We start from the raw sequence: 13042 nt of genomic DNA on the forward strand, positions 1-13042 counted from the left end.
GATCTGAAAAAGGCTTATGAATTAGCTGAGGTCTTGGTTACCAAGCAGAATCAAGGAAGTAAGAGGAGGTATGATCAAAAGGTTAGTTTCTCCCAACTCATGCCTGGAGATCGAGTCCTCAAAGAATTTGGGACTACCTGGGAAGCAGGAGTTGGCTGACCGCTGGGCAGCTCCGCCCTATGCAGTGGAGAGTCAGATGTCAAATATAACAGTTTTCTGGGTGAAACCAGAGGATGGGAATGGTCCTGTCAAGATTCTCCATCAAACCACCTTCTGCCTCTGAGACAAGAGGTGCGGGTTGACCCAGAGCCCGACCTGGAGCCTACACCGAGTAAAAGGACTCTGCGGCAACATGGAGAGACTGAAGGACCAACAGCAGGAAAAATTAGACCCGGCCCCACCCCTGAATGGGATACAGATTCAGAGGATGAGGAAATTAGGATGTGGTATATGCTACTTTTTGGTAACTCCCCACTAATTGAGGAAGAGATTCCCAACCCTTCTCAAACTCAGGCAGTTGAAATCGGCGGTGGGGGGAACTAGCAGAGGACAGGCAGGTTTGCAGCTGGACCACGAAGGGGAGCTGGGCTCTAGAGTAAGCTGAAGCTGAGTTCAGTCAAGTGGCAGAGGGATCTGAGTTGCTGGAAGGCACGAGTAATAGATGGGGGTGGCCTCGCCAGGTAGACCAGATGTATCCCAAGGAGTATCTGAAACTGAAGGCATAGATAATGGGATAAGGAGGTCTCAAAGAGTCAGGAGACCTCCAGATGGGCTGGCCTATGTAGCACCGGGGGAGCAGAGGATTGCGACTAACCCCCTAGTAAGATATGTCACTGCCATTTACAAATGGATTAGAGGTTCTGACATCACACAATTCCTTTGAAAACAGTGTTATTAATGACGGGATGACAAATTATTTCAAAGTCATGAGGACATGACTATTCGTGGTGGGGGGGGGGGAGGGGAGTGCAATGCCCTGGTTCACAGATGTACTGTTATGCTGTAGGTGTTTCATCTGGCAGCTCGGTTGCACTTAGGCTTGAGTTTAGCTGGAGATGAAGAAGGATGACACTGATCATAGGGAACGACCCAGTGGGAGACCCGTTTGTTCGAGATGGATTGCGAGTAACGTGCAGAAAGTGGTGCGTGGTTTCACACTGACCGAGGGTCCGGTGTGTGAGTGACAGAGAAGTTCCAGATGAGCTCCAACTTGTGCATATTTGACTGTTTAATTAAAATGGGCCCTATTCTTTTTGTTTTTCTTTACTAACCCTTTAGTTAAGATTCATAAATTTAATTCCTTTAATCTTAATGGGGTAGCAAATTACACAGCATCCACACAAACAGGTGTTTGGGGTGGGACAAACCATCACAATCTCTTGCATTTGGTGGGACTTGAGAGTGTCTTCCCTAGACTTATGCAGTCAAGGAAACCAGGGTGTTTCAATACGAAGATAGGTGGAGGGGTAGGTAGTGCTAAAGAAGCAATGTGAGTGCAAAGGACTTAGACAAGTTGGAAGAATGGGCAAAATAGTGGCAGATGCAATACAGTGTTGGGAAATGTATGATAATGAATTTTGGTAAAAGGAACAATCGCGTGGACTACTATCTAAAAGGGGAGAAGGTTCAAACATCAGAACTGCAGAGGGACTTGGGAGTCCTCATGCAAGACTCCCAAAAGGTTAATTTACAGGTTGAGTCTGTGGTAAAGAAGGCAAATGCAATGTTGGGATTTATTTCAAGGGTAATAGAACATAAAAGCAAGGAAATAATGCTGACCCTTTATAAGACACTAGTCAGGCCGCACTTGGAGTACTGTCAACAGTTTTTGGTCCCATATCTCAGAAAGGATGTGTTGACATTGTTCAGAGTCCAGTGGAGGATCACAAGGATGATTCTGGGAAATGAAGGGGTTAACATATGAGGAGGGTTTGGCAGCTTTAGGCCCATACTTACTGGAATTTAGAAGAATGTGGGGAGATCCCATTGAAACTTACCAAATGTTGAAAGGACTAGATAGGGTGGATGTGGAGAGGATGTTTCCTGTGATGGGGATATCCAGAACTAGATGGCACAGTCTCAAAATTGAGGTGAGACTTTTAGAGATAAGGAGGAACTGCTTTAGCCAGAGAGTGGTGAATCTGTGGAATGCTCTGCCACAGACTGCAGTAAAGACCAAGTCTATGGGTATATTTAAGACTTCCATTGATCGTTTCCTGATTGGTCAGGGCATCAAAGGATATGTGCAGAACGCAGGTGTGTAGGGTTGAGCGGGATCTGGGATCCGGGATCCGAGATCAGCCATGATAGATTAGAGGAGCAGACTAATTCTGCTCTTTTGTCTTCTGGTCTTATGGAAAACAGGGGAACATATGCCTGGTGGTAGCATCATACTGAATCTAATAGAGATTATGGAGGATAGTCTTTTGATTGTAAAAGTGATAGGGTGAAGGATGAAGACAAGAGGAGAGCCATCCTTATTCTGGGTCGAAGGGAAAGGGTAGGAGATGGAACGGGTGTGGGTGAAAATCTTTTAAATCATGGCACAGAAGAAACCGCCATTAAGAAACATCTCGGAAGCTGCGCAGGGTACCAACACTAGACAGGTACAACAGAAATGGAGAAACTGTGTGTACAGGGAGCAGGAATACTCAAGGTAGCTATGGGCTTGTAATGTTATTGGTCACAAATCCATCCCCCAAGATGGAGGGAGAAGTCTAGGGAAGGAGGATTCAGAGATGAACCATTTGAAAGTGGTAGAAGGATGGACATTTGTAGAAAAAGTGATGGAATTGTTATGTTCCACACAGAAGTAAGAAATGGCACCAGTACATTATCAATATACTGGGCAGATATGTGAGTACAATGGAACTCAACTTTTTGATATATCCCACAAAGAGATAGGCCAGAGGATTCTGAACTTCCAGTGGTGCAGTGAGGAAGCTGGTCACTGGTGGGTGGGAGTTCTAACACTGAGTTAACCTACTGTAAGCATTATGCTTCTCTATTTCACACTATTCATCATGTATTGACTGAAGAAGTCAACTTCTAATGATCATTGGAACCATTTTCATCTGGATTTTTCACTAGATAATACAATGCAAGAGAATAATGTTTTCTAAAGAATGTTAACAAACCTTTGTGTGAAAAATCTGTTCATTAAATAGAAGGCACTGTATTAGGAAATTAAACATATCAGTTTTCATAGTTCCCATGTCACCTCAATATTACTGTGGTGCTAGAGTCTGACAAATTGTTCAGTTCAGCTCTCCAGAAACTGCCAACATAAATATACTCTCCAATTCTCACACACAGAACAAAAAAAAGAGACAAATTAAAATGAACAAAATGCAGTCTAAACTTAAAAATACAAATCCCGTTGCTTAGCTTTCATCACTCACCTTTCCAATTTCTACTATATGTGAACCTTCATTAAACCAATCCAGGCCAGCGAACATAACAATTCCATATTTAACAGATGGAAATGATCCTGTATGACATTCAAATCCAGTTGAATATACTCTAGTACCGTATTTAATCATTTAAATATTAAGTTCACTGCATTATAGATTCACAAGATCTGATGTGATAGTGTCCACCCAATTCCTGTTTCCCAAACATATGATCTACACCCGTAACTAGACTAACAACCAATAAAATCCCAGTGCAGAATGTTTTATAATAAAGGCCGAATCTCCGAAATACAGTTAATGAGTTGGAAGGATATAATTAAAGTGATGCTTGATTCAGAAGGAAGATTGAAAAGCATTCTTATTCATTCCTTCTAATTGTTATTTTTCTTTTGTCTTTTGCTGCCTTCCTGGTCTGCTGTTCTCAGAACCTCTGCATAATCCCTTCACTTCATACTTGCTTTCACATGCCACTCTTTCCTTTTGTCACTCTTACATCTGAGTTTTGGAATAGCATGGGAGAGAACATAGAACCTTACAGCACAGACAACATGGAACCTTACTTCAGCCTGTGGTGTAGAAACCTATTCCATCTGCCCGTGTGTGGTCGATATCTCTCCGTTCCCTACCTGTTCACGTGCCTGTCTAAATATCCCTGAACTTTTATGTTGTATCTGCTCCCACCAGTTCCCCTGGCAGTGTATTCCAGGCATCTGCCATTCTCTGTGTAAATCATCTGACATTGTAGATCTCCTTTAAACTTTTCCCCCTCTCACCTTAAAGCTAAATCCCTCAGTATTTGTCATTTCCTTCCTAGGGAAAATGACTCTAACTACCTCCTCTATCTACAGCTTGCAAAATTTTACATTGTTCTACAAGGTTGCTTCTTAAGTTCTGACATTCTAAAGAAAAAAAATTCAGTTTGTCAAACCTCTCCTTATAAGAAGTGAACTCCAGTCCGGGTGATGTCCTAGTGAATCACTTCTGCGCCCTCTCCAAAGCCTCTGCATCATTTCTGCAATGTTGCCACCAGAACTCCACACAGTACTCTCAACATGGCCTAATCAAAGATTATGTAGCTGCAAGTCCTGCCATTCACTGTATACTCTTGAATTTGACCTCCTAAAGTGCAATACCCCAGTATTCTCCAGATTAAACTTCATCTGCCTTTTTTCTGCCCAAGTTTACAACTGATCTACATTCTGCTGTCTCCTTTGACAACCTTCCTCATCATTGTTGATATCACTGCCAATTTTTGTGTCATCTACAGACTTACTAAACCATAAGCTAAACTTACCATATCATAAACAACACCATGCTGACTATTCCTAATACGCCTACCACTGTCAATATTATGTCTTCCACAGGTGCAAAAAGACAGACTGAACAACCAAGCGACCCAATTGCTAACCACAGCCACTGTTACTCATGCCCATACTGCTCCAGGATATGTGGATGCTGGATCTGCCTCCAGAAGAGCCCTTAGGAGAACATCATACTTGACACGAATGTTTGCACTGCTACCTATCACCATTGTACGGCTCATTTGCCTACGTTGCTGAGTTATCATGATTGACTTTCTGAAACAAAGAAGTAACAGTGGCTATTCTCCAATCTTCTGAGATAATGCCTGTGGCTAAAGAGGATACAATGATCTTGATTACAGATTCAGTCATTTCCTGCCGTGACTATCTCAGTATCCTAGGATGAATCCTGTCAGATTCTGCAGACTTATAAGATTCCCAACACCTCTTCCTAGTATCACATGCACTAAAATATCAACATTCTCCTTCTTGATCTCATTATTATTCATCCTCCTTGTGAACATTGATGCAAAAGTAATAATTTAGGATCTTACCTATTCCCTCTGGTTCCAGTCATAAAGCACCAGCTTCATCATTGAATGGAGTTAATATTCCCCTTGCTAACCTCTAGCTTTCAATACATTTACAAAATGCTTTGGGGTTTTCCTTTATCCTACTTGCCAAGAATATTTCATGGAACTTCCATCCTTTCTGATTAGTTGTTTAAGTTCTTTTCTGTTTCTTTTATATTCTTTGAGAGTCTTGACAATATATACCATTGATCTTGTACCAGCCAGTCCTCGTACTTCAGTCTTTGTCATATACTAATCTAATTTCCTGCAAATAATAACCTAAATTCCTTTTAAGGGCTTCAGTCAAATCAATACCCAACAGCCTCTCAGGAAGTGGATTTCAAATCATAGCCACAAACTGGGTGAAAATCTATTCCTCGCATTGTCTTTAGTCTTTTGTCAGACACTTTAAGCCTCTGTCTTTCTGTCATTGGACACCGTTAATTCAGTGCAGGCCCAAATTGTTTTGAGGATTTTATTTTAAAGATTAGCTTTATTTGTCACATGTAATTGAAACTTGCAGTGACATGCGTCAATTGCGTCACATCAAGTCAGAGAGGATTGAGTTGGAGGTAGCCCAGAAGTGTTGTCACACTTCTAACTCCAACACAACATGACCACAGCTTACTAACCCTAACCATACATCTTTGGAATGTGGAAGGAAATTGGTGCAACCAAAGGAAACCCCCTGTGGTCACAGACAGAACATACAGATCCCTTGCAGCCAGCTGTGGAACTGAAACCAGTGATTGCTGGCATTGTAACCATTACTTTTCAGTTCCGTCACACAATTTTCTGACAGATTTGCCAGTATTACCCAAATTTCAGAGATAGTGTCAAGCCCCCTTGAGGATGATGTGAAGGTTTCTGAAGTGACTTTTGAGTTGACTGACAGGTACATGAATGAAAAAGCAACCAAAACCTTTGAGTTTAGTCATTATTTATGATCCCTGTGCTTCCAGGTGACAGTATTTATCTAAGCCGCTTGTAGCTCTCAAGCCAACAGTGTTATTCCTGTGCTTGAGTCCCTTGGATTCTAACTTTGCGCTGGGAGCTGGCAACAAACCTGTAGGCAGAAACCCAGCTGCATTCTTAGAATTTGTCTTTCAAATGAGATTTTAAACTATCTGCTTTGGCCAGATAAGCATAAAACATCCCACAACACCATTCTGAAAAAGAGCATGTGGAAGTTTTCCTCATTGTTCTGGCCAAGTATTTATCCCTCAGCTAGCATCACTGACAGAAATAGATGATGCAGTTATCATCATATCTCCGCTTGCTTACCTGTGTTAACAGCTCTGCATCCTGCACATACACTTCAATAAATATTAAATTGGCTGTAAATATAAAATTCTTTGGGATATTCTGAGGCTATGGAAAGCACTATATAAATGCAGATCTGCCTGACTTTGTCCTTTTAATCCAATTTCTTTACTTATTAATGCACAACTAATTTCAATGAACGATTCTTTAGTCATCCATATTTGCAGATTGTGATGGTTGACCAAGGACTAGGCAAAGAGCATTCTAATTGACAGATTAATTCTTGGATAGGTTTATTCCTAAGGTAGGGGTGTTTGTGTTCTGTGGAGAGATTAAACAGTGTGAGCCTAGCTCTCAAGAGATTAGCTGGATAGGAGGTGATCTCACCAAAACGTACAAATTCTTCAATCGCTTGCCAGGGTATTGTACATACTTCTCCTGCCTGGTATTTCCAAAATCAAAGTGAATCCACCAATCAGGACCGAGATGAAAAGACAATTCTTCACCCAGGGGTTTGGGATTTGTTGGAATTCTCGGAATTCTCCACTAAAGGCAACTGTAGAGCTTCTGTACATTCAAAATGATGACTGAATGATCACTGATTGTTAAGAAGTATGGGATTAGTGCAAGGAAATGGCACGAGGTCAAAGGTCTCCCATGATTTTATTGAAGGGTAGAGCAATGCAGAAGGGCTAAACAGTCTACTCCTGTTTCTGCTTCTGTCTTTGTGCCTTATAGCTCACAGAACTACCTGAGACAGTAATGATGTAGCCTGCAGTCAGTCCTAGTGAGAGGCTGCTGTGGGGGCCTCAAGCAGCTCCTCCATACATTCCACAAGTATACCAGTATTTATTACATGCAAATAAGTCAAAGTAAACTGTATTAAAATGACAGTATTGCAACTGACAATTAAGAAAATATACAAAGTACATGAAAACACCCTCCATGAAATCAAAGAAGTGCAATATAGCACAGCCCACAGTAAATACTGTACACAATCTAATGGTAGGAATGAGGCAGAGGAGGGTACCTATTGGAGATTTTAGATCACCAGTGTTTATTGCAGGATTCATCTTCACCTTGTGCCAAAAATAAAAACCTATAACAGAGAGCACACTTTGAGTTCATTCTGTCTTACAATCCAGTATCCTGGGTCAAAAACAGAAAATGCTGGAAGTGCCCTGCTTCCCTTATTGCATCAGTTCTGTATCTGGTGCTCAAGTAGCAGGCACCCTAATAAACAAGAGTTTTTGGAACTTGCACACTGCTTCTTCAAGTGGAAGCTGTCAGTGTGTCTTTATTTTACAAAGGAGCCTTCATGTTAGTTGCTGGGTCATCAGTCTAACCGGTACCACAGGAGTGGCCATTTGTACATAAAATGCTGCCTTTCCACTCTCCATACATCCCATTAGGTTCTGAAATGCCAATTCCCTAGACTGCAGATTTCATGTACCTTCCACCATACTAGCCTTCCAGTTTGTAGACCTCGGTATATTCAATGTCATTGCATAGAAAACATTGAGCCAATGCTTGTCTATATGAGGGCCCGTACTCTGAACACAGGACACACTCACAGATATGACACACAATGGATTCCACTTTGATTGGGAAGGATGGGAGCTAGAGTCATAGTAGTGTATTACATTGGGTTGCCTATATAACAGGTCGTATCTTATCTCCCTTTTTGAAATGGTTCATTTACAAACTGCTCTTCTTTACTGAAAATTCTGTACCGAGATGCACATGCACAAGAATATCAGTTAGAATTTTAATCCTATTGGATATTGTTTGAAAATCTAGAAATTCTGCTTCTCAATACAAGAGGCATCATGATGATATGTTGGAGACTAATCCTAAGTGAAGATATAAGAAGATGCTTTCATGTTCTTCTCCTCCACACTTTTCGCTCTCACCCCTATTCTTAGTCGCTCTGCTGGGACACCATATTACGTGGTCATTCTTGCGAACCTTGATGTTCATTATTTGGATCTGCCCCCATTCTCTCTGCTTGCCCAAACAGTGACTTGTTCAGCAGGAGCCGTTATGCAACAACTAGGAACACAGCCTTTAACCAACATGACCCTCCCTGGATCATGGGCACCAAAACCAGTCACAATCCATCCCAAGCAACATATATTAAATACTGGAGGAACTCAGCAGGCCAGGCTGCATCTGGTGCTGCCAGGCCCACTGAGTTCCTCTGGCATTTTGCGTGCATGAGTTTTGGATTTCCAGCATCTGCATATTTTCTTGTGTTTACAATTCATCCCATCTGAAGCTCAAGAGCCAGTCGGATGATGAGGTATTGTTCTCAACTGAATTAGTTTAAACGGACAAGTTGACGTACCTCTTACAGTGATTGTACTGGACTTTTTAGCAGGGTTGCCCACGTTGTTGTTAGCAAGGCAACTGTATGCCCCGGCCTCCTCGGCATTGATCGAGTGCAGGGTTAAAGTCCCTCCCTTCAGAACGCTCGTCTCAGGAAGAGATCCAATAGCTTTAATCCAGGTGAGAGTAGGAGGGGGATCCCCTCCGGTTGTGACACACACCATTGAGACCGAATCTCCAGGGTTCACGACTATCTGCTCAGGAATCAACAGCTTGATGGAAGGGGAAGCTGTGAGATACAAAAGCAGAGAAAGAAACCTGAATGTAAGTACATGCTCCTTCATCCTGACTGTAATGAACACACTTTGTATCAAAACTGAACGCTTAGTGTGCTGAGAGGAAGCTCTACAAACAACCAGTTGTTAAAAGAATCACCAAAAAGAGAAAAAGACCCGAGCCCATGATTCCTCTCCTTGGAGTAATTGATCAGCTCCATTGTTTAGCTCTTTCAAAGCAACCACGACTTACTTTTCCTCAGTTCGCTATCCAATTTCCTCTTGAAAGAGAAACACACAATGTAGGAAATCCTCATCAGGTCAGGCAGCATCCATGGATAGGGAAACTCTTAACAGTTCAGCTCGGAAGGGTCCTCAACCCAAAATGTTAATTCTGTTTCCCTTTCCACAGAGCTGCCTGACCTACCTGCATTGTCTCTGCAGTGTTTTCTAGCTTTTATTTCCAGCACAGTTTTATTTTTAAAATTTCCTTTTGAAAGGCCAGATTAATCTATTTCCACTGCTCTTACAGGCAGAGTTCAATATCATCGCCATTCTCTACACAAGTAAGCTTTCTCTCACATCTTACTTTTGTGCTTTTTGACCTTCATTACTTCCACTAGTTCTTGAACTATTTACTAATACAAACAATTTTCCTCTATTTAGTTAATTTAAATCCATCATGATCTGCACACCACTTTTCACCTATTCATTCCCTAAGCAACCTTTGTTCCAATAACAACACACTCAGGTTCTCTAGTCTACCTTAAAGTTGAAATCCAATATTCTTATAGCACCATACAACACAGAATCAGCCCTTTTACCTCTCCCTGTGTATGCAAAACACCAAGTCCCAAGCAGAGTACTTGTCCAAGAGCCTGTTCTGATAAACCTTGTCTGTATCATCTCTGATATCTTTGCATCCTTCCAAAGATGTAACGAACAGAAATAAACATAAATTCCATTCATCCAGGACCAGCAGATTTCCTGAACTATTGAATGTTATTCCCGTTAGTTCTCCAAACACACTTACATTCTACTTTTTTTAAAGACATGATACAGTGGTGATAAGTGCTCCAATGCATCTGATTTGAAAAGAACATGGAAGAAGTTACAATTGAGCTCGGGAACCAGGTCTACAGTGAGTGGGAAGGAAGCACGGAGAGTAGGGCTGCAGTGAGTGAGGAGTACAGGAAATGGGCCTCCAGTGACTATGAACAAAGTTTGGAAATCAGGGGTACAGTGAACAGGGTGCCCTGTGATGACTTGGATGACAATGCAACAACAGTTGTACAATGAGCCAGATATTGAACGATAAAGATTTCCAAATTGTTGCAAATTATCAGAGATTAATTTGCAGATCAGAGGTTATCAAGGTAAAGCACATTATTCAAGTTTTTGACGGTTATTAGTTGTGGTCTGGCTGGCATTTCAATCTGGTACAATCTGAGTACAATCTCCCTGTACTCAGTAGCCTTAGAATCAAAAGTAGACGTTCTGTATTTCACAGTTCCCTCAGAGACCTTGGGCTGCACAGCAGGAGGAGGATTTCAAAAGAAGCAAGCAGAGACAGTGGGAACATTCTGCGTGTCCCAGTTCTCATGGAGACATTAGATTGTGCATAATTAGGCACTTGTCAAGGGCTAATAAAAGGAAGATAGTTTTAAGTGGGTGGCCATTATGGCAGAGGCCATAGTGGAAATGCACCAGTGTTACAGTGGGGAGCAGAGACTGTGGCTCACAGGGCTTTTGGTGAGGAGAGCTGAAAGCTACAGATAGATTTTCTTATGTTGAATTTTTGATTGAACTCTGGATCATTTGGGAGGCTTGAGAGGTTGATCAATAAGACATATAGGGAGGAAGTTACTTTTACGGTGTGGGACACAGGTAACTGAGTGACTACAAAGAGGAGGAAAGGAGGTATGCAGTAAGTGCTGAGTACCCCTGTGGACGTTCCGCTCTACAAAAGGTATACCACTTTGGATACTGGTGGGGGGAATGACTTAGTAGAGGAAAGCCACAGCTGTCAGGTCTTTGACATTGTGTTGGGCTCTGTGGCTCAGAAGACAAATGAGCTTAGGGCATGGATCAGCGCGTGGAATTAGGTCATTGTAGCCGCGAGTGAGATGTTGGGGGTCTTAAAGTGATTTTTTGCATCTGTATTTAATTGGGAGACAGACAGAGTCTACAAAAGTGAGGCAAAGGACCATATACAGAATAGCAGGAGGTATTTGATGTCTTGAGGAAAATTAGAGTGGATAAGTTCCCAGAGCCTGACAAGGTGTTCCCTTGGATCCTCTGGGAGGCTAGTGCGGAAATTGCAGGGGTCCTAGCAGAGATATTTTAAATATCTTTAGCCACGTGTGAGTTGCCAGAAGAATGGAAAATACCTAATGTTTTTCCGTTGTTCAACAAAGTTACTGAAACTAAACCAGGAAATTATAGGCCGGTGCACCTGACATCAGTAGTAGGTAGATTATTGGTAGGTATTCCGAGGGTGCAGATATATATGTATTTGGGTAGACAAATTAGAGAGAGTCAAGGTGGCTTTACGTGTGGTAGGTTGTGTCTAGTGTCTAACTGATTTTATAGAGCTTTTCAAGGAAGTTTCCAGAAAAGTTGATGAAGACAAGGTAGTGAATGTTGTCTACAAGGACCTTAGCAAGGCCTTTGATAAGGTCCCACATGAGGGGTTAGTCATAAAGGTTCAAACACTTGGCATTCTAGATGAGGTATTAAGTTGGATTAGAAATTGGCTTCAAGGGAGAAGCCAACAAGTAGTAGTAGATGGTTGCCTTGCTGACCCGAGGACTGTAACTAGCGGAGTGCCACAGGGATCGGTGCTGGATCCATTGTTTGTCATCTATATCAATGATCTGGATGATAATGTGGCAAACCAGGTCAACAAATTTGCAGATGACAACAAGACTGGGGGTGTAGTGGGTGTGGACAGTGAGGAAGACCATCAAATCTTTCAGCAGGATCTGGACCAGCTGGAAAAATAGGCTGAAAAACAGGTCAAAAGCTTTAAGTTCCTTGGGGTCAATATCACAAATGACTTGACTTGGTCCAACCAAGCAGAGTTCACTGCCAAGAAGGCCCACCAGCACCTTTACTTCCTGAGAAAACTAAAGAAATTTGGCCTGTCCCCTAAAACCCTCACTAATTTTTATAGATGCACTGTAGAAAGCATTCTTCTAGGATGCACCACAACCTGGTATGGAAGTTGTCCTGTCCAAGACCGGAAGAAGCTGCAGAAGATCGTGCACACGGTGCAGCACATCACACAAACCAATCTTCTGTCCTTGGACTCACTTTACACCGCACGCTGTTGGAGCAGTGCTGCCAGGATAATCAAGGACACGACCCACCCAGCCAACACACTTTTCATCCCTCTTCCCTCCGGGAGAAGGCTCAGGAGCTTGAAGACTCGTACGGCCAGATTTGGAAACAGCTTCTTTCCAACTGTGATAAGACTGCCGAACAGATCCTGACCTGGATCTGGGCTGTACCTTCCAAATATCCAGACCTGCCTCTCGGTTTTTTTGCACTACCTTACTTTCCATTTTTCTATTTTCTATTTATGATTTACAATTTAAATTTTTAATATTTACTATCGATTTGTAATCCAGGGAGCGGGAAGCACAGAATCAAATATCGCTGTGATGATTGTACGTTCTAGTATCAATTGTTTGGCGACAATAAAGCATAAAGTATAATACAGACAAGTGAGAGGTGGTGCACTTTGGAAGGACAAACCAGGATAGGGTTTACATGGTGAGTAGTTGGTCACTGAGGAGTGTGATAGAACATAGGGAACTGGGTATACAGATCCATAATTCCTTGAAAGTGCATCACAGGTAGATAGAGTCATAAGGAAAGCTTTTGGC

The 13042-nt window shown here is 42.1% G+C and overlaps 1 protein-coding gene across 1 annotated transcript in view; it reads right to left on the reverse strand.

The window, feature by feature from the left end:
* mdga2a (MAM domain containing glycosylphosphatidylinositol anchor 2a) overlaps positions 1-13042 on the reverse strand; it is a 1018846-nt gene that overhangs the window by 574401 nt on the left and 431403 nt on the right. The window contains exon 6 of the mRNA XM_072270903.1: positions 8897-9166. Coding sequence (XP_072127004.1) covers positions 8897-9166 — 270 coding nt within the window. The remainder of the gene's footprint in view (positions 1-8896; positions 9167-13042) is intronic.

Source organism: Mobula birostris, chromosome 1, assembly GCF_030028105.1.
Source record: "Mobula birostris isolate sMobBir1 chromosome 1, sMobBir1.hap1, whole genome shotgun sequence".
Lineage (NCBI taxonomy): Eukaryota > Metazoa > Chordata > Chondrichthyes > Myliobatiformes > Myliobatidae > Mobula > Mobula birostris.